The sequence below is a fragment of the Siphateles boraxobius genome, unplaced genomic scaffold, assembly GCF_051911475.1.
Source record: "Siphateles boraxobius isolate OS27281-9 unplaced genomic scaffold, OSU_SipBor_1 29, whole genome shotgun sequence".
Taxonomy (NCBI): Eukaryota; Metazoa; Chordata; class Actinopteri; order Cypriniformes; family Leuciscidae; genus Siphateles; species Siphateles boraxobius.
The window spans coordinates 12,237,831-12,262,704 of NW_027508908.1; the positions used below are offsets into that span (position 1 = coordinate 12,237,831).

The 24,874-nt window shown below is 42.6% G+C and overlaps 1 protein-coding gene across 4 annotated transcripts in view; it reads right to left on the bottom strand.

Moving 5' to 3' along the window:
• The window catches only part of tenm3 (teneurin transmembrane protein 3), a 321,921-nt gene that overhangs the window by 249,587 nt on the left and 47,460 nt on the right, over nucleotides 1–24,874 (bottom strand). For all 4 annotated transcript variants that reach the window (XM_077246625.1, XM_077246624.1, XM_077246623.1 and 1 more), the window contains exon 2: nucleotides 2,553–2,879. In XM_077246625.1, the coding sequence (XP_077102740.1) occupies nucleotides 2,553–2,784 (232 nt within the window). In that variant the 5' untranslated portion in view covers nucleotides 2,785–2,879. The remainder of the gene's footprint in view (nucleotides 1–2,552; nucleotides 2,880–24,874) is intronic.

Sequence of the window (24,874 nt, forward strand, 5' to 3'; positions counted from 1 at the left end):
TACAAATGAAATATAATAAATAAATATGCATATAATTATAATAAATATATGAATACATAATTTAAAACACATGCTTCCACCATAAACAAAGAAAGAAACAAAAAACTTAATAAAAACAACCAAAGGGAAAAAACTAAAAACTAAACAAGACTAAAACATTTCACCAATCAATCCATACCATTGAAAAAGAATAAAACAGATTCATTTACAATTTATTAAATCCAAACGGTCACGTTAGACGATGCGAAAGAACTTTCAACTTAGCAGCCGCTACGACTTTCAATTCATTTCCCGTTCTTTTTTGTCTGGATCTAATGATTTCCAAACTCTGTATTCTGTAGAATTAGTCTGTGAAGCAGAGTCTGCATTCCACGGAGGGAGCTTATCTGCCATGGTGATAGGTGTGCACAGCTCCAAAAACACTGAGTCCTGAAAAACCGCAGTGCCAGAGAAAAAAAATAAAAAAGCTTCCTCACATTTACTGAGACCATATATATTGCGGAAATATACTGGTCTTTAAACGGATCATTTATTTAGTCGTTTGCAAGCAGATCCTCGTAACTTTTAATGGTTATGACTCCTCAAAGGATGCAGCGCAACATTTTCAAATGATTTCAAAATGTTTTAAATGCATTTCTTTGTTAAGAAAAAAGTATAAAGAAAAAGAAGAAAAAACTATTTATCTTGACTAAATCCAATCAATTATATTAATTTGACCAAATCAAACAAATCATATCTATCATGCAAAGGATGAAAATCATTCTGAAGTAAATAGTCTAAATATATCTGATAATGTTAAAAAATGAAACCTAATAAAGTTAATGCGTAAGTGACTACAATTATTTTAAGCCACATAATTTCATGTTAAAACAATCACTGAAAAAAAGAGGCGCATTTTATTAGGATGGCGATAAAAAAGGAAAGCAATGAAAAAGAAAACCATTGATCCCCTGCATTAACAGGAATTAATAAGGGCTATTAACTACAGAAATAATCTGGGTTCCACCGAAAGTTCAATTAAAATCATATAAATTCCAAATGAACACCAATTAGTGTAGATGAAATTCTACAGGATAAGATAATTGAGCAATTATGGCTTTTCTGCTCAAATATTTATGAAGTGTTAATTCGAGTTTGAAAGCAATCAATGAACTGGTAATGACCTTTATGGAACTTTGTAATGGAACTGAACGGCAGCACTTCCCAGCAAGGCTACATTATTTCAGATCTCAGTAATTCCAATCTGCCATTGTTGTGTAATGGCTAATTAACAATTTCAGTTCGCCTGCCTGGTCCTTTCTATTCCACAAATTAATTATCTAGGTATGGGTTTTTTTGCAATGGTCTAAAGTCTAAAAATATATCACACGGGAGGAATTAGTTTCATGACGAACGCTGTTGCGTGCCAAGGTTAGGGCTTGAGACTGGGTTAGGTGACGTCTGCGGCAGGGTGATTATGGGGAGAGTGTTGAAGACCGTGTTGAGGCCGGAGTGCAGTCTCTCAAGAGCTCAACGGTGTCTGCGCTACATCTGTGAGCGCCTTTACTCTCTCTCTCTCTCTCTCTCTCTCTGCGATTGAGTGGGCTACCCTGCATAATGGTTGCAGGCAGACTGCTCCTTTACCCCCTGCTGTAATCTGGTGTCACTTCCTGTGCTTTCTAAAATAAACACACTCAACAGACAGAGCCTCTAGCACTCCAGTGACTGATAACAGCTAGGCTGACCTTCAGCTTAACACAACACTTACGTTAAGGGCACACAAACACACAGTGCTAACGCAGACAATCACAACACCTAAAAAAAAAAAAAAAAAAAAAAAAAAACATTTGACCCAAATCTGCTAAATCCACAGCGCAAAAACTCACCTTTACTGGTGCATATTTCGATGAAGCCTTACATGCAGAAGAAACAAAAAGAAAAACAACAAAGAACTCAATGAATGTGAGGGAGTTTACAAGTGTGGATGTGCGAATGCTTGCAGACCCACAGTGCTCATAATTAGTAATAAAACTGTGGCCGACCAGGGTGCATTGCAAACTTCAGAACAGCGCAATAATGCTGTTTATGTTTTTTATGGTGCCATTCATTATTGCCAATGGGACACGTGGGCATATGTTATAATAGAAACTTCGGATGTGAAAATGAGAGGCTCAGTCGAGGGGGTTTGGATTGCGTTAATCAGAGGAAATGCTTTATTTCTTCGCTCTGTCGACTAGACAAGTAGCAGAGTGAGTTTGTGTCCGTAAATCTGTCTAATCTGTTTTCGAATGTGCTTCATTTTTCAATCAAAAGTGAGTAAATGTTTTCTCAGAGAAAGCGTACGGTCATGCCAAACCAAACTTAAATTCCTCTAATTATGTATAATTATGGTTGTACATCACATATATTATTATATGAATGTGATCCATCCAGAAGTCATTCTTGGCATAATTCTAGGCATATGTTGTTGTTATTTTTTCTCAGTATGAACTGTAAAGCTGTATGACATGTGACCTTAAGTCACAATGGATTGGTCCTGGATCTGTGAGGTATGACATGCACAGGTGACTCACCTTGGCGGCTGTACTCATCAGCCTCTCGGTGGACCATCTCTTTGACGTGGCCTCCGTACAGCAGACGTGAGGAGTCGTGGTCGAAGGCCTTGAGCGTTTCGCTGGAGCTGTAGGACTTCTGGGTGGGCACGCGGCAGTCCTCGCTGTCGCCGGATGAGCCGGTGTAGCGGCGCTCTTTCTCTCTCCTGCTCTTGGTAAGTGAGCAGTAGGGCCTGCGTTCTTTCACATCCATCCTGCCCGCATGACGCGGTGTAACGCAACGCGGCAACCAATCGGAGCGCTCGCTCGGCGCAGGCTCAGCCCGACTGTGAGCTCACTGTTGTCTACCTGGAGAGCGCGAGAAGGGACACATAGGGATAGGGAAAGAGAGGGAGGGAGAGAGAGAAAGAAGAATAAAAAAAAGTGTAAACTAGCGTTCACACAGCACTAAGCTGTACACTTAATCTTCCCAGGATTCACAAATCCTTTCCACCTTCTGGTCTGTCGGGAGACATGAGGGTGGCATCTTTCGTGAGACAGCGTGAGAGTGTTTCCCTCAGCCTATGTGCTTGGTTTTACGCAAGAGCCCTTACTTGACATATTGAATTTAATAAAAAAAAATTTTTTTTGAAAAAAGTCTCTTATGCTCACCAAGGCTGCATTTATTTGAACAAAAATACATTAAAACACAATACATTACAATTAAATATTATTACCATAAAAAAAAAATGTTATATATTCCTGTGATGGCACAACTGTTCTGGCAGTTTTTATTTTTTTAGCAGCCATTATTCCAGTCTTCAATGTCAAATGATCCTTCAGAAATCATTCAAATGTGCTGATTCGGTGCTCAAGAAACATTTTTTATTCTCAAATTTGATGAATAGAAAGTTCAAAACATTTTGACATTTTTTAACATTAAAAATATCTTTATTGTCAATTTTGTTCAATTAAATGCATCCTTGCTGAATAAAAGCTTTAATAAAAATGTATTTCATTAACAATAAATACATAAATAAATAAATAAATACTAATTCTGACTTTTAACTTTTGAATGATAGTGTATGTGAATATGTTGTCATAAATATCCAGATAAATATTAATACATTATTAGTTTAAATCTGTTTTGTTTTTATTGGTTATAGAAAATAATCTTCAACACTTTACAAAAGGGTTCTATTTGTTAACATTAGTTAACAGGAACTTACAATGAAAAATACTTATAAAGCATGTATTAATCTTAGTTAATGTTCAATTTAATATTTACTAATACATTATTAAGATCAAAAGTTGTATCTGTCAATATTATTTAATGCACCTGAGCTAAGATGAACTAGCAATAAACAGTATTTTTATTAACTAATATTAACAAAGATTAATGAATACTGCAACAAATGTATTGCTAATTGTCAGTTCATGTTAGTAAATGCATTAATTAACATTAAGTAATGAGACCTAATTGTAAAGTGTTACCAAATAATAATTTGTTTGAACTACACTAATTGTGGATGATTATTTTTTCATATAACCAACAATTGAAATGCAATATAAGATGTGTAGTGGATCTACCTTACATTGCTATTTGTTACACAGTCCTTCAAAACTCATGTAAAATATAATTTCTTATAATGCTAGTCTTTGTATGTGAAAGAGACTATGGAGAGGTGCTTTGTTTTTGGAGTTGATAAGCTTAAGTGCAGTGCTGAGAGGTCAGAACGGGACACTTCGGTGGGGGTGGTGTTAGTTAATTGATGACCGCTCTTTGTCGGCCTGTGATACGGCAAGAGTTACTGATAACAAAGATACAGTCATTAAAAGACAGAAATAAAACACCGGATCAGTACATCCAAAGCGGAAGGGATTTGGAAAGGAAGAGGAAAAAAAATAAAATAACCAACAACCTTTCATTAAACCCTGCCAGCAAGAATTAATAAAATCTACCTAAAACATCCTGGGAATCGATGAAGAAAAAATAAGAAAACAAAAGAAAAAAACACATTAATGGGAGATGGTGGAGTAATAAATGATGGTGAGGGCCCTGGGGTGCGTTTCAAATGTTTATTAGTCCAAAACCCTCTGCTTCTAATTCTGGGTTCAGATAATCGCTGTACTTTAATTTCTTTCTTGGCTGGCCCTCTTTTGGAGCCCTCCCAACATGCATGCTTTGCTTTTCATGCTCAAACATACTTATTTCGCCCTACCTCTTTCATCCGCTCTCTCTCCGAGGCGGCGCTCTTGATTTTGTGTATGCGGTGTGTGTGATTTTAAAAAAGATTCCCTATATGGACGTGTTAGAGGACTGGAGATTTGAGGGGCCCTGAAACAGAGGGGTTTGGATGTTTTAGGCGAAAATTGCTGTTGGTTAATCTAATGTCCGACGTTAATGTGTCAGACAGCAGAAAAAAGAAAGAAAGAGAAGGTTGAAAGGCAGAATGGAGGGGTAATCGTAATGTCCCTTAAGTGTGAAGCAGTGTTTGAGTGCGTGTGAGTGCTCTGTTGCTGACTGAAATAGCAGAGAACGTTCTGAGGTGTTTCTGTCGCAGATCAGAGCTCTTATTTGTTCGTTCTGAAAATAGGCATAAACATCTTTGATATGGCTTTACTATAGTATATGTAGAATTTTTCACATTTTCAGCAGTTACATTTTTCTGTTATGTGCATGCAGATTTCACGTGGGCCTGAATATACATATTGAACTCACAAATAAAAGCATCAGTGCACGCACGCACACACGCACACACGCACACACACACACACACACACACACACACACACACACACACACACACACACACACACACACACACACACACACACACACACACACACACACACACACACACCATATTGCTCCTCGAGACGAAGCAGAGACAAAGTCTTTTGCTTGTCGGGCCCATATGCTGATGTCACTGCAGTATAAATTACATTGTTGCCAGAAGTTCCACTTTTTATTGACCATTTATCTTCTCACCACCATCATAATAGCCACACTTTCAGCGATACTGTATTATTTCGAGCCTTAGCCACCTAGTATGGATATGGATACAATTATTTATAGCGTTGTTAAATAGAAAATAAAAATTACAAAAAAGTGAGCTTATTCTCAAAATCAGCCCAATAATTAGATTTAAGCAATTTAAGATTTTTTTCTAAGTAGAGAAAAAAAAAACTATGAACAAAATTATAAAGGCTAAATATATTTTCTAATCAGCTAACTTAACAAAGAACACTTTTGTCTATGATGAATATGTGCACCATATTTATCTGATTCTTTGAAATGAATTAGAAGCAGCTGATCGACTGCATTATTGGTAATTAAATTCTTAATTAAAAATTGCTGCGGTTCAATGACTAGCACCAAGCCTTAAATAGGAAAACATTGACATCACTAATATGGCAAACTGTTACAAGAGGTTTGTTGAGGTAATTTGAGCTTTCTATTGGCGTGGGAGTCTGAGGGATCGTTTACATTTGCAGTCAGACAGAGTGAATATGTTAAATTATCAATGAGGATATATTAATATGTCATGCTTCAGTGGACACATCAGCAGTGATTTCCTGCACAAATCAGCCAGAATTATTTTACTAATAATAAAACATCCAAACATAAATTCAGGAATCGATTATACAGTTCATATTATTAAAATCTATTTGATTTGGGAGTGTAGGCAAAATGCTAAATTATGTCTTCTTACAAATTAGACAAGCAGTATCTCATAATGTTTACATTATACATTCCCCCTCATATGGAGGGCCCATGCTGAGCATCCGACACGGAAATGTTATTGTGGGGCAACATTTATTTACGATAAAGAGCATTATTGATGGCTCACAGCACGGATGAAATCTGAATTTGCCTGGTTTGTGGGAACAGACGTCCAGACAGCTAGAGGGGACAAGACTCGACCAAATGAACCTGAAAACCCACAACTGTCACTGTCCTGTTTTGTACGTTAATATAAAGTCCTCAAGCTGCGGCTGATGTGTTTTCTCCCTGTATGTTCATCCCTAACCTCTATTACTATTTAAACAAACACAGGGCGACAGTCCACAACTTCCTCTGCAACAGTTTTAAACACCCACAAGTCTATGAACCCCTCGCATAAGAAACAGAACTAATCAGTGTGCATACGTCTCAGTGTGTTTGTAGAATGAGTCACTCAGTGTTGAAAGAGTATGTGTGTGTGTGTGTGTGTGTGTATGCGTGTGAGTGCTTGTCCATGAGAGCGGATGCAGGAATCAAGTCAAGCGGAAAAGTAACACTTGGCTCTACGGTTGGATTTCAGCTTGAACCTGCTACAACCAAAGATGAATATGCACTGTTTTCACATGTGCAAATGTGTGCATTTGTGTTTCTGTATGTTTGCAGATGTCCCTGCTGGCTTCATAAGTGACCTTAGCCAGTTCCAGTTGACCTGTGTGTCAGTCCCTGTGTATTTCTGTGTGGCATGCACGTGACCAGACAGTGTGAGGACAAGTACGAGACAGACCAGCACTGAATTGGAAGAATTGTGCCACACAATATGGCGGCTGTAGCAATGGAAGCTCTGCCTTTCAGATAAAAGAGACACTTTAAAATAGACACAAATGCTTATTCAAAAATGCACATAAATTAAAACATAAATGCAATTAAACTTAATTGTTAGATCAAAAAGGTTTTTATTTTTGCTTTAAAGCAAGAATATAATGAAAACATATAATATTATTTTTAATTTGTTATTTTTTATCATAATTTATTATTTTTGAAATAGCCTACTAGAAGACAGTTAAGCATGACAAAATAATTCTGAGCAAAATATATGTTTTAGACAATACTGCTTGTTTCTCTGTCAACACTGAATAAAAACAAATCATTTTTAGTCAAACTGCTACATTTCACAAATAATTACTAGTAATAATTGTAATGGGATAGTAACACATTGAATGAAACATGACATGTTGAAGTAGAAAGACTGAAATAGTATTTTAAAAGTACTTGTAAAAACATAATTCATACTGTAAAAATATATATAATCAATAAGTTATGACAACACCTGTTCCCTTTCGTAGTCACTCCGAGTTACGTCGGATGACGACGAATGGGGGTTTCGCTTAGAACACCTATCGACTTCGAGTATTACAAAACGAGCCAATGGCGATGAAATGCCATGGGTCTGCGGAATTTGCATAGCGTATCTCCGCCCCACCGCGTGGGTATAAAGGAGGACGCCGGCAACATGCAGGTATGTTTTCGCTTCGGAGCCAAGAATATTTCTTCACTCCACAATCATCTCTGACTTCGCTCTATGAGACGAGCTTCTCTCTCCGGTGTTGGTGTGACGGCGATCTGCAGCGAGCTCACAGTGCCTGCTGATCTGTGCAGTGATCTGCCAGTGTGTGTGTGTCTCCCTGTGCGCTTCAACATCGCGGAGTTTTTTTCTCCTCTCATAAAAGAGCTCGCACGCGGCACGTCTTTTTAAAGACGGCTCGCCCGTGCATTTCTGGTTGCAGCGGACTGGTATCGGACTCTGATGGGCACGAGCGCTGTCTAGTGTGTTTGGGCTTTGATCATGCTTGAACAGCGCTCGTGGATGACTCATGTTCTCTCTGGGAACGTGATCATCGCGTCATATATAGGTCGAGACTCGGTGAACTCGCAAGAGTGAGAGTCCCCTCATCCACTACCCGATCTTCGGCTGGTGGACAGGGTGACCTGAGGGTGTTGGTCTGGAACAAGGCGCCGACTCTGTGTCCACGCCCCAGCCCCCCCTCTTTAATGACGGTGCCCGCTAGCGAACTGATGATTCCACGAGTCTACCCACGGGTGGCCCGTGTGTTTTCATTTGAAGCTACAGAGGATGATGCTGTGTCTGTAGCAGCATCACTAGGTGGGCTTGATTCTTCTGGAAATGACGACTCTTCACAGCTGCCACCCCTTGGTGTGCATACGGCTGTGCCTGAGTCTGATCCGGAGATGATGGCCATGCTTTCCCGGGACGATTGGTTTTTGGGTGAGGCCGCCGACGCGTCCACGGCAAACCCCAATATCTTTCCTCCCGGACGTGCATGATGAGTTCACGGGTCCTCTCGTTGGTCTCATCCGCCTTTCCTCCCCTCAGGGGCCGCTGCCCATGGGTACACTGGGGTTCCCCCGGTTGAACGCTCTGTTGCCATGCTACTGTGTCCTCAGAGTGCTTCCCGGCGCAATCCTAAGCACCCGTCCAAGCCTGTAGTTCTTTTCGTCACAGTAATCTGTGGCGAAATCCTATAGTGCCACAGGACAGGCAGCTGCCTCACTGCATCCCATGACCGTTCTGCTGGTCTACCTGACCCAGACGCTCATGGACATGCAGGAGGGCGGGACTGACCCGAGGCTCTTCAGTGAGCTGCGCGCCGCCACTGACCTTGCTCTCCGAGCGACGAAAGTGGCCGTACGCTCTCGGAGTCAGGTGATGTTCACCAGTTTGGGGCTGACCGGTCTGATGTGCAAGATGTCGGGCGGACCCGTCTGCTCGACACCCCATCTCCCAGGTCGGCCTCTTCGGCGGTGCGGTTGAGTGCTTCTGCCCACAGTTCTCAACCGCCCGTGAGCAGATTGAGGTTATTCTGCCCGACGGCCCCGCCGTCCGCTCAGATCCCTCAGTCTGCCCACCGCCGAAGGCTCCCTCCCACGGTTCCAACCCCGCCCGTTCACCCGGGCCTGGCTCTGGAAGACCGTAGGGGGATGCCTCAGCCCTCTCCAGCCCCGCACCCCGCTAAACGCCGGGTTAAGCGGCACTTTTGAGATGGGCTGCTCAGAGATGAGACTCAGTTCTTTCCAGGAGTTGGTAGCAGGGCCACTCCTTTCCCCGGTGGAGGGCTGGGGAAGAATCCTTATTCAGGAAGAACTGACTCTCTCCTCTCTGAGCATACAGAGTTCTCGGACGACACAGAGCGCCGCCCACAAGCCGTGCTCTCCTCTTCCCCCTCTGCCCCAGAGGTGGTTGACACGGCGTGCCGTCCACGGACCGTTTCGCCCCTGTCCCCCTCTGTCGCCAGACCCCTGACAGAGCAGGCCCCCGTGGAACGCTGGTCCTTCCCTGGCCTCCTCTGTCAGGGTGCGGTTATGACCTTGCCCCCACACCGGGCCGCTATGCCGCCCTCGTCTGGGCTGGTCATTTCCGCTTCGCTGCACCACCGGGGGGACGTCTGTGGTTCTTCACTCCGCTGGCACAGTTGGGAGCCTGCACTAGAGCTCCCTATCTGTTCCGCTGGGTCGTGCGAACCATCGGCTCGGCTATGCGATTCAGTTCGCACGGTCTCCTCCCGTCTTCACGGGAGTCCGCTCCACTTTCGTCGGTGGCTATGCCCCTATCATGAGAGCGGAGGTTGCTCCCTACTGGCGAAGGGTGCGATTGAGACTGTCCCTCCAGCCGAGATGAGGTCCGGGTTAACAGTCCCTACCTCATTGTCCCGGAGAAGTCTGGTGGGTTACGGCCAATCCTGGACCTATGCATCTGAACCGCTCCCTTCTCAGGCTGCCGTTCAAGATGCTCCTGGCCAAACGCATTTCTGGATGTGTGCGGCCACAGGATTGGTTTGCAGCGATCGACCTGAAGGACGCCTACTCTTATGTCTCCGTTCTCCTTCGACTCAGACCGTACCTACGTTCTGCTGTCAGGGCGCGCGCATGTCAGTACGCTGTTCTCCCATTCGGGCTAGCCCTGTCTCCTCGCGCCTTCACAAGGTTGTTGAGGCAGCCCTTGTTCCTCCATGGGAGCACGGGGTTCGCATCCTGAACTATCTCGGTGACTGGCTGTCTTAAGCTCACTCCTGAGACCAGGTTTGTGAATACAGGGACCCAGTGCTCCGGCACCTAGCTCGTCTGGGCCTTCGGGTCAACTGGGAAAGGAGTAAACTTTGCCCCGTGCAGGGGAGCTCTTTTCTCGGCATGGACTTGGTCGCCTTCTCCACTCAGCCATTAAACAAGAGTGCGGTCCCACTGAAATTGTTTCAGAGGCTCCTGGGGCATATGGCATCTGCAGCTGCGGCAACGCCGCTCGGATTGCTTCATATGAGACCGCTTCAGCTGTGGCTTCGCGATCGAGTCCCGAGGTGGGCATGGCATCATGGCACGCTCCGAGTTACAGTAACTCCGACCTGTCGTCAGACCTTCACCCCGTGGTGGAACCTCAGTTTCTACGGGCCGGTGTTCCCCTAGAACGAGTTTCCAGGCATGTTGTTGTCTCCACAGATGCCTCTTCCACGGGCTGAGGCGCCATGTGCAACGGACATGCTGCCGCGGGCTCCTGGACAGGACCCCAGCGCCTTCTGCTTGTCAATTGCCTCGAGTTGCTGGCAGTACGCCTTGCCCTGCACCGTTTCCTCACGTTGCTCAGGGGTCAACACGTACTAGTCCGTTCAGACAATACCGCGACTGTAGCGTACATCAACCGTCAGGGTGGTCTACGCTCCCGCCGTATGTCGCAACTCGCACGCCACCTCCTCTTATGGAGTCAGAAGCACCTGAGGTCCCTTCGTGCTATCTACATTCCGGGAGATCGGAACTTTGCAGCCGACGAGCTGTCACGGTTTCGGCCCATCTCCTGCGAATGGAGACTCCATCCCCAGTCGGTTCAGCTGATTTGGGACCAGTTCGGGGACGCACAGATAGATCTGTTTGCCTCTCACGACTCGACCCATTGCGCCCTGTTCTATCCCCTGACTGAGGGCTCTCTCGGCACGGATGCACTGGCGCACAGCTGGCCGCGGGGCCTACGCAAGTATGCGTTTCCCCCAGTGAGCCTTCTCGCACAGACCTTGTGCAAGATCAAGGAGGACGAGGAGCAGCTCATTCTGGTTGCGCCGTATTGGCCCACCCGGACCTGGTTCTCCGAACTGGTGCTCCTCGCGACAGCACCTCCTTGGCCAATTCCTCTGAGGAAGGATCTCCTTTCTCAGAGACGGGGCACCCTTTGGCACCCTCGACCCGATCTCTGGAGGCTCCACGTGTGGCTCCTGGACGGGACGAGGCAGGTTTGAGTACCCTGCCACCAGCGGTGGCGGCTACCATCACTTCCGCTAGAGCATCGTCCACGAGACATGTCTATGCGTTGAAGTGGAACCTCTTCGTCAACTGGTGCTCTTCTCGTCGAGAAGACCCCAGGAGGTGCTCGATCTCTGTCGTGCTTTCCTTCCTGCAAGAGGGGTTGGAGCGAAGGCTGTCTCCCTCCACCCTGAAGGTGTATGTGGCCGCTATCGCCGCATATCACGAAGCAGTTCAAGGTAAGTCTCTGGGGAAGCACGACCTGATCGTCAGGTTCCTGAGAGGAGCGAGGAGACTAAATCCTCCTCGTCCTCCTCTCGTTCCCTCTTGGGACCTCTCAGTGGTCTTAAATGCCCTGCAGACGGCTCCCTTTGAGCCTCTGCAATCAGTGGAGCTTAAGTTCCTGTCTATGAAGACAGCGCTCCTGGTTGCATTGGCCTCCATCAAGAGGGTAGGGGACCTGCACGCATTCTCCGTTGACGAAGCGTGCCTGGAATTCGGGCCCGGTCACTCTCACGTGATCCTGAGACCCCGGCCTGGATATGTGCCCAAGGTTCCCACCACTCCCTTCCGGGACCAGGTGGTGAACCTGCAAGCGCTGCCCCGGGAGGAGGCAGACCCAGCCTTGGCACTGCTCTGTCCAGTACGCGCTCTCCGCGCTTACGTAGACAGAACGCAGTGTTTCAGGACCTCAGACCAGCTCTTTGTCTGTTATGGTGGGAGACTGAAGGGAAAGGCTCTCTCAAAGCAGAGGTTGTCTCACTGGATAGTGGACGCCATTGCTTTGGCTTACCAACAGCAAGGCCGACCGTGCCCCCTTGGTGTGACAGCCCACTCCACCCGGAGTGTGGCTTCCTCTTGGGCTCTAGCGCATGGCGCCTCGCTGGCAGACATTTGTAGAGCTGCAGGCTGGGCGACACCCAACACATTCGCCAGATTCTATAATCTCCGAGTGGAGCCTGTGTCCTCTCGTGTACTCGCTTCAGTCAGCTAGTACTGGACCCGCTCAGGTGTCTTCGCTTGCTCGCCATTCCACTCCACGGACTGGATACGTGCGATTATTCCTTAGGTGAGCCTTCCTCTTTGAAGCCCTGAGTTCCTCCTGCACTGTTGACGCTGGCGCCAGTGTCTATTGCCTGGGCGTCGGCTAGGTGCCTCCGTGTGCATGGTTCCTCCCTGAGTAACCCCCACATGTGTATTTCCACTGTAAGCCTCCTTGAGCATGTGTCTTTCCCTTGGCAAGCCATCTTGCCCTCCTGGAGTTGAAAGTTGCCACCCCTCGGGCTGGTCACTTCAGTGTTCACCCATATGTAGCCCTCCGGCCATATGTGTATCTTAAGTCCTCCCTACGGGTAGGCATGCTGCGGCATATCTCCTCTGAGATATGCTTCCCAGTGTACCTTGGTATTCCTGTGTTAAGTAGGACTCCTTCGTCTGTGCCAGTATCACGACAAGGGGATCAGACTTTCGCAGGGCACTGGAAGACAGCTGTGAAGGTGGCGTGATTTCACGGGGACCCCCATTCGTCGTCATCCGACGTAACTCGGAGTGACTACGAAAGGGAACGTCTCGGTTACGTATGTAACCCTCGTTCCCTGAGTAGGGAACGGAGACGTTACGTCTCCCTGCCACTTCCGCTGTACCGCTGGGCAGACGCCTGAGTTCAGTCTCGGCTCCTCAGCGAAGACATACCTGCATGTTGCCGGCGTCCTCCTTTATACCCACGCGGTGGGGCGGAGATACGCTATGCAAATTCCGCAGACCCATGGCATTTCATCGCCATTGGCTCGTTTTGTAATACTCGAAGTCGATAGGTGTTCTAAGCGAAACCCCCATTCGTCGTCATCCGACGTAACGTCTCCGTTCCCTACTCAGGGAACGAGGGTTACATACGTAACCGAGACGTTTTTACATTACTTTAACTCATCAAAATAAGTTAAGCAATTTCAATTTTTTTAAGTTGTACAAGATTCAACTAATTTTTAAGTGAGTTTAATGTAATTTAAGTTGAAATGTCTTAAAAATCCAAGTAGATTGTAAGGAAGCAACTTTTGTTTTCCACAGTGCAATAATCTTTGTTTCATTTACGTGTAGGCGGACAAGCCTGAAAAATAAATAAACAAATAATTTTAAAGAATTCCACTGTTGTCAGATTGCATTGCTGATTTACATTATTGAAACATTATCTTCAAAAACTGAGGCTTTTGGACAACTTTAATTTGAAAATTTCCATTTTTTTTTCTGTCTCAATGCACAGGTTAATATCCTTCTCACAACAGCCAGGAAGAGAGAATGTAAAAAAAGAGAAATGATCAGTGAGAAAGCCAGCTAAATTACCGGTTGAGCACACTCGAAGATGACTTCATTCGGAAGGTTAAAAAGCAACTAAAATGAACTGGAGAAAAAGTATTCCTTTTCCATAACATTGCCAGAACTCCCATCATACTCAACAGCTTGGAAACATCAGCTGGGCATTTCCACTTTTATGAGAATTTCTTCTCTCCATCTTTCTTCTTTTTTTGGCCGGTGGTAGGGTTATAGGTTTATGTTTTGCCAGCTTGTCTGATATGAAGACTCAAAAAGAGAAGAAACACAAGCCAGACCAGCACAACTGTATCCAATATAAAAGTTAAGAGTTCCGTATGAATGAAAAGTGAGAGAGTGAGTGAAAGAGAAAGAGGAAAATAAAGTGAAGGAGCTCTGTAAATTGGGATCAAAGGAAAGAAAAAGTTTAGTGTTAGCTTCTGTCAAGATCTTTTGTTTATCCCACAAATGCCATCATCAAAAAAGCAGCTTTCCTCTCCCGCCGTTAATCTTTCCTATGACTATTTGAATTGGTGAGATAAAAGGAGTGTGGAATTAAAGAAGAAGAAAGGGAGGAACGGACAGGATACACTGTAAAGAGGGAATGAATCAGGTTTGGAATGGTAGTGATCCGTTTTCCTACAGCAAAGGATTAACTGCCTAAACACTTCTGCTCTTTTTCCTTTTGTCTTGTTACTTCTTTCCTATTCCAAGACACCTCTGTTGAGGAAATTGTGATGGGCTGGACTGGACACGACTAAAACTGCTCACTTGACCTCAGTCATGAGGAAAAAGGATTTCTCTTTCCTGCTCTCTCTTCCACATACACTGCTTACAACTAATGCAAACATTTTAATGTTAAGAAGCTCAGTGCTGGAATGTGAAGGTATTCGAGGTAAAACATCAGAAGGTTTTGTTCTCTTAGGCAGCTGATTAAAAGTAGGAAAAATAATTTGTTGAAAATGTCAGAGCCATGACACATATTGCGACTAATGTTGTACATTCATGAAATACCATAAGTCTGGCTTTTTTGTGTTTGCAACCTCCATGGACTTGCGAATAGCTTTGGTCAAATAAAAGCAAAAAAAGTAAATATAATTAAACCCTTGATTAATAAATTATTATATTATATAAATTTCTTTTTACTTTAAAAGAATAATAATTATTCCCTTTATTATTATAATATTTTCTTACTTTTCGTCCTCCAAAAAAAAAGAGCTGTATATATTTAAGTAATATCAATTGAACAAGTCTAAGATTAATTTATACTGTGCAAGCTGTATTTGAAATTAAAAATGTTAATAGAAAACGATTTTTTAAAATAAATCAGTATGCTCACTTGGAGCAATATAAGAATGTGTGAGTGTGAATGACTGTGTCTGCAAAAAGTCTGTGGGTTTTGTGTGTGTGCGCGTGTAATGAGTCTGACCATCAAAGGTAGGGAGATCGGCTTTGGAGAATATGAGGTTTGAGGGCTGTAAACAAGTATTCACCTCAAGAACTTGACAGCACACTTCAGCACTAAACATATGAAACGCTCTGCACCCAACGTCTGAAAGTTGGGTCTAGCTGACGTGGCTGGGTCTGTCCCAACTGTTACAACCTACACTTTTGGCGACTTCCTTTTCTTTACAACTCCACCTCATATGCATATTCTCTACTTTCGTTACACAAAACAAAACTAAAGAAAAGAGACATAAAGGGGTAGTCATAAAGAATAACGAACAAGGGTAAAAGGTCACTTGTTCACATCTTGAATGGTTAAAAAAGTGTCTTTTAAAGATTGATATCATGCATCAAATGGTTAATCACAGAGCACAGAGAATGTTTCCTAACATGGAGGGAGAGAGCAAAGTATTTAGAGAGATGGGTGTGTTACTGTGTGTATAGTTGTAATAATTATCTCCATCAGTAGAGTGGTTTAACTGTGGGAGCAAGACATTCAGGCCACATGCTAATAATCTGCGATCTGTTAAGAGGCAGACTCAACAGCTTGAGCTCATCAGACACACTCGCACTGGAAAAGTTGGAAAGAAACACAGAAAGAAAGGGTGTGAAAGACAGAGGGCGAGAAAGTGAGAGAGAGGGAGAAAGAGTGCAAGAGCGTTTTTCACCCAGCAGAACACCCAGACACTGACAGTGAGGGCTGGTAAAATTGGAAACAGAGGAGCTATCGATGTGAGAAAAAAGGAAACGTATCAAGGTATGTGTGTGTGTGTGTGGGGGGGGGGGCTTTACAGGGGTTGACAGAGGGTCCTTGTGGAATAGGAGGGTTGGATGCGGCTGAACATGGTGTGAAATTGAAACTTTTGGACGACGTTGCAGCCGAGCGGCCGCTCACCGAAGCTACATAATCACCGGAACTGTGGCAGTATGGAGGGGAGCGGCCCGAAGAAAAGTAGCCAGAGACTTCGTTTCCACCGGAATGAAAGCTCTGCTCACTGAAGAGCGGTCAGAGATAACATGCAGCGACCCTGGTGGCATCAAAGCAGGATTTGCCCTAACTCCTGAACGTGGCACGACTTTTCTTTCTTATTCTTTTTCTACTGCTGCCTCTGCCTTGAAGTACGAAGGCATCATTAAAATGTTTCAGTTCAAATGGTTGTCACTCTGCGCTTTCAGAAACATCCAAAAGCGAGTCACAGCACGGCTCCCTGTGTCACTCTTCCACAGCACCCTGTGTCAAAATGTTACACGCCAAATGTGCACCATGACAGAGTTCAGGCCCATCTCTTTCCCTGAGAGAGAGAAAATCCAGAGGGATGAAAGAGTGTTTAGGCAGTCTGTGTGTGTGTGTGTGTGTAGGGGGGAGGAAAAAGAGAAAAGAATGAAGAGGGATGAGTGCGAGACGGAGAGAAAATGAAATAGAGTGCCGGTCTGTTAAACATCGCTGATCACCCAATATAAACGACATCATTCCTCTCAACAAATAGCACCCAAATGCTTTCAGCTGGAAGTGTTTACCCTCTCCCCCGTATATGTCTCTCTGTTCTCTGTGATTTATGCTGCCTTCTGGTGATTGGCTGTAAGTTTGAGCTGCCACGGTCAACGGGATGCCACCCAGCTCCAAATTGGAGGAGCCCGTTCTCTAAACTTCATCATTAGCAGTTCTAATTACGAACAGCCGTCAGTTAGACCACCACTGACACATTTAAACACACACACCTGGATGAAAAACTGTTCCACAATACACCTAAACTCAATAAACACGTCTAATTCAGCCTTGAGACAATAGAATAGCTAAAGATGCTTCCATCTTATAAAACAGCTTGATAAGTGTGAGACTGTGTTGTTTTAACCTTGGTTGTCATAGGTTACCATTTATGCTGATGGTTTGGAATCTAACATGTATTTTTTTCACTTGACAGATTCAGTGAATTATGTTTACCAGCCGAAGGTAATCTATTACATTAAATGAATGTATATATGTGAATGTCTATGGCATGTCAAAGCAGGCAGCAGAACATGTCAGTCAGAAGACGTGTGAATACTAGACAGTGGGTGTTGAGTGCTACCTGAAACCTGAGCCGGTGGGACAGGCCTTTTATAAATTAGCCTCGCTCTTATAAATCTGTCGGGTGTTTCAAGTGGGGCCCAGTTGCTTCCAGATGGCTGGGGGCTGAGATCTGTGTGTGTGTTAATGGCGGTCAGTGGGTTTCAGTGAGGTAAGGGAGGGGGGGGGGGGGGGGGTGGGGGTGGGGGTAGGGGATTGGGTCGGGGGGTCTCTGACAGCAGCTGCCCAAGACACCAAAAGAATGGCGTGACACTGACAGATAATTCTGACGAGGACAACACTCATTCGTTCATACACAACATATAGCTGTGCAGAAACTACAGCCTCTTCAGAAGCAGCTACACCGCATGCAGAGGTCACAGGCCCGATAACTGTTCACAATATCACACTAAGAGCACAAAACACAGAGTAACCCAAACCCTAACTCCAGCCACCATTACTCAGACAAATTATCCTTAGTAAAATTAACACTTCTATTTATATAGTAGTTTGTGTGAATTACTGTGAATTATCTGCTGCCTAAAATACCAGTGGAGTGGTGTTTTAAAATGAGGAGGTAAATTACACACACACACACACACACACACACACGCACACGCACACGCACACACACACACACACACACACACACACACACACACACACACACACACACACACACACACACACACACACACACATATATTTGGAAATATATGTCCCTGTTACATTTGATTTTCCTGGTTAAATAAACATTAAATAAAAAAGAGATCAAATACAATTCCATTTTGTATTTTTACAATAACTACATAATGTTCTATTTATTAAAAACAAGTATAAATTTCATCAAGTTAGTATTTTAACACAGTTTTACATTGATTCCAAAATAATAACTAAAGGCAGTAACAATTTAAACTATGTATTATTTGTGAATTGATGTTAAGCTTTTCTTCTGAATAGTCAACTTATTTTCATCAGTCCTCAGGCTTGTAATCACAGACACGAAGATGTACCTTTAATTTCCCCAAGCTGATTGCTCACTAAAAACTCACACAGTAATCAGGTTTTCAGGCCATTTCAAGTTCGATTTTGACGTGACAAAGCTGTGATATCTAAGAGGATGAGTTGTTTACTTGCTTTTTAATTAATTCGAGAATGTGCACAAAAACAAGAGGCGGGATTTATTGCTCGAACCAATCATGTTCAATCATATCCTCTCAGGTGACTTCCCCCACTCATTCTCAAATACCCCCCACTAAACCCAGCGTATGCATTAGGGGGTCTGTTTTAAGACACCTGTGGGTGTCGATGTTGGGCAGTGTCACTAGTGACTTTTACACCTTTTAATGTCTCATTTTGTAATATTTGTCTTGTTTTATTTTTGTAATATCGATTATTTTCTCAAGGAAACTCCCCTGCTAAACATATAGTTTCATCATTTTATTTGTCTAATGAAGACATTTTTTTCTTTATATTTTATTGATCATTTACTGAGTTTTATATTCATTGACTTGAATAGAATTTAATTATTAATTTAAAAGTTTAAAGTTCCTATCTTTATTCTAAAAATGTATCCATATTTACGGAATGTATATTTAACCCCAACGCCTCCCCCCATCCTACAAATAAAAAAGAAAAGAAAATGTATTTTACTCATCCTTACGTCGTTCCAAGACCGCAATACTTCCAATCATATTTGGAACACAAATAAATACATTTTGAATAGTCTCTTAATCTTTTAATATAAGCATCCAAAATATCAAATAAATCAAGTGGTTCAAGCCAAGTCTTATTTAGAGGCGAGATCGCTTTATATGATGAACAGATTTAAATTAGGCTTTTATCATATCATCAAATACAGATATGTCATATATGGTAAATGGAAGCTCAACTGTGCATGCTTGACACATGAGAACAAACCTCATTGGTCCACATGAGGGTGAGTAAATGATGTCAGATTTTTTATTTTATTTTAAATGATCTATTTTTAAATTGCAGAAACATTCCGAGCAAACACAAACATGTTCAGACTACATTTTGTAATCCACAACTGTATGGTTATTGCTACATAGCATATACATATCTTAAAAAGTAGCTCATGTTGCGAGACGCTGAAAAAAAAAAACTTTCCCTTAATGAAATTTCTATTTACAAATAAATAAATGAATACAATACAAAAATCAGAGACATAAGTATAATACACAAATGTAAAAACACATATGCCCGCAGAGAGACAAAACAGAAACAGAACTTTGGCCCACGAGCATCACTGAGCTTTGGAAGCACTTGTCTCTTACTCCCTCCTCTCATTTAGCGGTGGCATAACCCAGTCATCTCTGACACATCAGCCAATCTGTTAAATGAGAAAGCCATCAGCTGAGAGAGAGAGAGAGAGAGCACAAAAGAGAGAGCGGGCGAGAGAGAGGGAGAGCAAGAGAGAGATTCATCTGGTGAATCTTTTAAGAGAGGTTCCAGTAAAGCTCCATATGGCACAGAGCAGCAACAGCAGGCATCCAGAGAAGGGAGGGAGAGAGAGAGAGAGAGAGAGAGAGAGAGAGAGAGAGAGAGATAGAGAGAGAGAGAGAGAGAGAGAGAGAGAGAGAGGGATAGAGAGAGAGAGAGAGAGAGAGAGAGAGAGAGAGAGAGAGAGAGAGAGAGAGAGAGAGAGAGAGAGAGAGAGAGAGAGAGATGGAGAAAGAAAAACATGGAGTAAGACAGCAAATCAGAATGTAGTCTCCTTGATAAAGTCATAGAAAGTCAGCACAAACAGTGTCACGTCAACGTAAGGGACCGTCCACACAGGGTGTGTTCTTGCCTTCAAAGACAGCGAGACACATCTCAACAGCTGGAGACATTAATCGTTTACATAGAAAAAAAGCACCTACAGATGCAAAAATGTGTTCGGTATGAACTTTTCCACGTCTCCTCCAATGTCCCTAAACTGTGAAACACTAACTTCTTCCTACATGCCATCCCTCTATGGTCGTCTGACCTGATAACCTGCCTCTTATCTGAGCAGAGCAATGAGGTCATAATTACACAAAGAGAGAGTATTAATCCCACCCAAGAGAGCAGAAGGATTAATGCCCCGATACAAGCTCCTGTTATCGGACAAGAGAAAGAGAGGGTGAGAGATAGAGAGAGAGAGAGAGAGAGAGAGAGAGAGAGAGAGAGAGAGAGAGAGAGAGAGAGATCCCTGCAGGAGAGTGGAGCAGGGCAGCACATTGACAACTCCCACTATACGAGGGAGGTCGAGTAATTTAATAAGCCACTCAGAAAACAATAGGAAGGATGATCAGCACGCCGGGAGCTGCTTCGTCTGAGCTCAGAGAGTGAGAGCCAGAGGAGCCATCCAGCTGTTACAGCCATCACATACTCGCGCAGAAATTAAATCATAAAGGACTGTGTAGCATGCTTGCACTGATTGTGCAACTAAATATATGTATGATGGAAAAACTGCAACTGTCAGTTTGTAGTGCAGTAGATGAAATATTAGAAAATAATAATGAGAATGAAAACTGACTGCTTAAAAAAAAACATGCCAATTAAATAAGGCTCGTACGAGGCAACTAAATAATGAACAGATTCCGTATAAAGCGCAGGGATCAGAAAAGGAGATTTGAGTTATGAATATTTGCCTATAAATTAGACTCATAACAAGATCCAGGCTGAGGCAGTAGAGGATGGTGAGGCACGGTTCTGGCTTTCTGAAAGTATTTTCTTTACTCTTGGGACAGTGATCAGAAGAATTAGCTTCTATTTTATTATTACTATTATTATTAACATTGTTTTAAATTAAAATGTACAACGTCCTCAAAAAGGCATAAAAGGGAAATTGTCTAGGCACGAGCCTTGCCATGTGCCAAGATTCATTGCTAAGTTAGGGTAAAATCTTCAACAAACGGATGTTGTGAAATAAAGTTACTTACTCATACATGAGGGAACAGATAAGATCAGCTAGAATACACTCAAAGAATTTCCAAACTGTAGATCCGAGAGAGAAGTATCAAACAAATGCCTCTAAACAATAATATAAGTGACAGTGTAGGAGTTAGCAAAAACACTGAAAATGTTAATACCATGCATCTGAAGTGGGATATATATATATATATATATATATATATATATATATATATATATATATATAGCATGAATGCGATGGCATAAATGCATTTACACAGGAATTCCAATTACAGAAAACAATGAATTTATTTATGAATTTTTTTTCAATTGTGCCATGTTTTAAAACAAGCCAATTCAAATAACAGTTTCATCTTTCCTCACCATTGCACTTTAAAATCAATATGAAACAGTAATTTCTGTGATTTGATGCATTTTCCAAGTGAATAATTGTGTTATACATTTTCTTGCAACAATAAATAAAAATAAAGTAAACAAAGTAAATATGGCATTAATGTTTAAAACACTGAACATACTTAAATTATTAAATGAATGAAAACTGAAACAAGTGCATTTATTTATTCAAAATGTTTAATGTTACAAAATCTTCTATTTATATTTCTTCTGAACTATCTAAACTTAATCTTAAGTACCAAATCAGCATATTAAAATGGTTTCTGAAGGTTCACTGAAGACTGGAGTAATTATGCTGAAAATTCAGCTTTGAATTCTGAGCATAGACTTCTGTTGTACTGATGAAATGACACAAACATATAAAATTGTATTGAAATTGTTCATTCCAGAAAAAAACACTTAAAATAAATTATAACTTAACTTATAACTAGAATGTGAAAGGACAAAATAGTGATTTCAGTCACTCCCTTCATATTGTCAACATCTGAGTTTTGAATCTCATAGCGGCACCAACAACCTGTTGTACCTCTCTGTCAGACCAATTGTTTCCCTTATTTCTAGGAATTCTCTCAAATAATCTGTTTGGTTATTACTTAAGGCTATGCCTTATTGATTTTCAGCTGAGCTAGCTGACAGAAAACAATGGACATGACAGCAACAACATTTGCAGCAACGCAGCATTTCATTTACACAAATTAAATAATTCAAAATTACATTGTGGATACTAGGGGCTGAAGTTGGTCAGAGCACAGCTTTTAAACAGCATTGTGTCTTTACACATCATTTGGCGATGTTCTGTCAAATGCATTTGCTCAGGTGGATGTCCTAATAGATGAAAATCAGAAAGGGTGATTAATTGGCTGGATCTTAGTCCTTTGCTCTTTCTCTCTCTCTCTTTCTATTGAGCTGATGGGGAAGGGGGCGGAGGATACACGGGCCTTCACAAAGCAGCCATTGACAACACACTTTTGTCCGCACCCTCTGCTCTCGCTGATAGTACCAGGTAGCAACTTTCAACCATACAGATGCTGGACAATAGCCTGATTGTTGGGTCTCGGCCGCAGGCTACTGTCTACAGTATCAGACACCAGTTACCCTCAACCACTCTCATATACAATCTGGAGCCTAAAAAACAGGGAAGGGGGGGGGGGGGGAGAGATACAGTTCTACAATCCACTTCTAATGGTACACGAGAGAGGTGACTCTGAGGCTTCTGGGGGAGAGGGGACAAAACCTTGGCCAGCGCAACGAGAGCACTGGCAAGGCATGAAAAGACATGGTGCAGAAATACTTCCTCTAAGAGGAAGACAATATTCCTGACCTACCAGAAGGTGCGACAGTCTGTGGCCACAGAGATGTAGACCATCAAATGAACGCTTTTATAATGTGACAAACATCTCAGCTTTCCTTTGCTCTCGCGTCGTTCCCACCCCACATGCTCTCAGCCTCTATCATCTTTTTTTATAGGCACATCAAGTGGCTTTTCAGGGTCAGGGTTATTTCAATTACACAGACATGAGGCGAGATCAGAACCTTACGGACAGCATAATCACTGCAGAACAAAAGCCTCTCGGCCCAGAATAATATACAGATTAGAGCCAATTATCAGATAAAGTTGCCCGTTGTCTCTGAACTCCACCGTATGTTGCATTAGAGACCACTTGTCCACCCCTGAACCAAGATGCCTTCCTCTAGTCTTTACCTGTCATATTTTCTTGATGGAGGATTATACAGAACACAGTAAATTGTAAAGTTTCAGAGGAGCGTGAAAGTGAAGAAAGTTCACGGGCACTTAAGTTAGTGTGGAAGGAAATAGATTAATATTTCTTGTTTTGTTTTTTCTGGAGCGGGCTAACAGTAACTTCAGAGAGTCGGGAAGAGACTTAGTGGAGACTTGGACCAGGTCGTGCATCTACTGGATACTTTCGGTGGTATCAAGTCACAGATATTTTGAAAATATACAATTTCATGACGCCTGCATTCCCAGTGCGCAGGAAACAGATTAGGATCTCGGTCCCTACGGTCTGATGAGTGTGTAAGCGTGTGTGTTGTGAGACTAATCAGCACGCATTTGCCTGGTGTGATATTACCAAAGACAAGTCTCTAAGCTGTGTGCTGATAATGTCATTGACAGGTAAGGTCAAAAGCATACAGAGCTGAGAGAACACACTAACTTGTTTTTTTTATACCACAGTGGGGACTTTTATATCATGGGACCATTGAATATAATGTTTATATTATAAGGTAATTATATATGCTACACCCTAATACCTAAATAATATCTTGGTTTTCCTTTTCACCGCTACATTTAGCGCACAGTGCGTGATAGATTTTGTATAAATATAAATAAGTTCCATGCAGACCAAGCTCCATTCATTCAGATTTTTACACTTTTGCACACACTTCGTATTAACTGTGCATGCACCAAACTACACTAATTAGTGAGTTCACTAGGTGGCAACACTCACAGCTGAGCCTCTGTGGTCAAGAAGTAGTTGAAGAAGATTGAAATAATAATAAAATGCAATATAGCTGCAAGCAGCAATTATCAGGGCCAACTCCACCAACTGCAAAAATGAGAAATTAAAGACATTTGTATATAATTTTAAGCAAAATAGAGACCATAGCACATTAATCACTTGTCATGTGACATAATTGCATATTACTTTTGACCAATAGGGGGCACTGCGACCAAATGTGCTAAGTGTGTGGTGACAATGACACAAAATGTGTTTTAAATATGCTAATACATTGCAGACACAGCCTCAGACCCATTTTAACATTGTGTCACCAAATTAATTGATGCGTTATGCGAAATTTTAAATTTGTCTGGTAAGGTCTGAAGATGATGCTAATCGAATTTGGTGGACTTAGGATGACTTTTAAAAAAGTAGGTTTTCAAAGAAATTCAAAATGGAGGACAGCAAGTTAGGCCACATATGGTATACGTGGTATCACTTTTTTTTAGCATGACAACGGGAATCTATCGGGTATCAATCGGTTTTTTTTTTCAAATGTCATTGTAATTTGTAACTGTCCCCAAACTTTTAGTGTACCCTCATGCATAATGCTAATGACATATACCAAGTCTAGTAATGACATGTTAATGTCTATGAAAACTACAGTAGACCTATTTTACATTGAAATTCAAAATGGCAGATGCACAAAATGGCCGACATGGAAAAACTGGGTATCGACTGATTAGGTATGCCACATTTTACCATCATT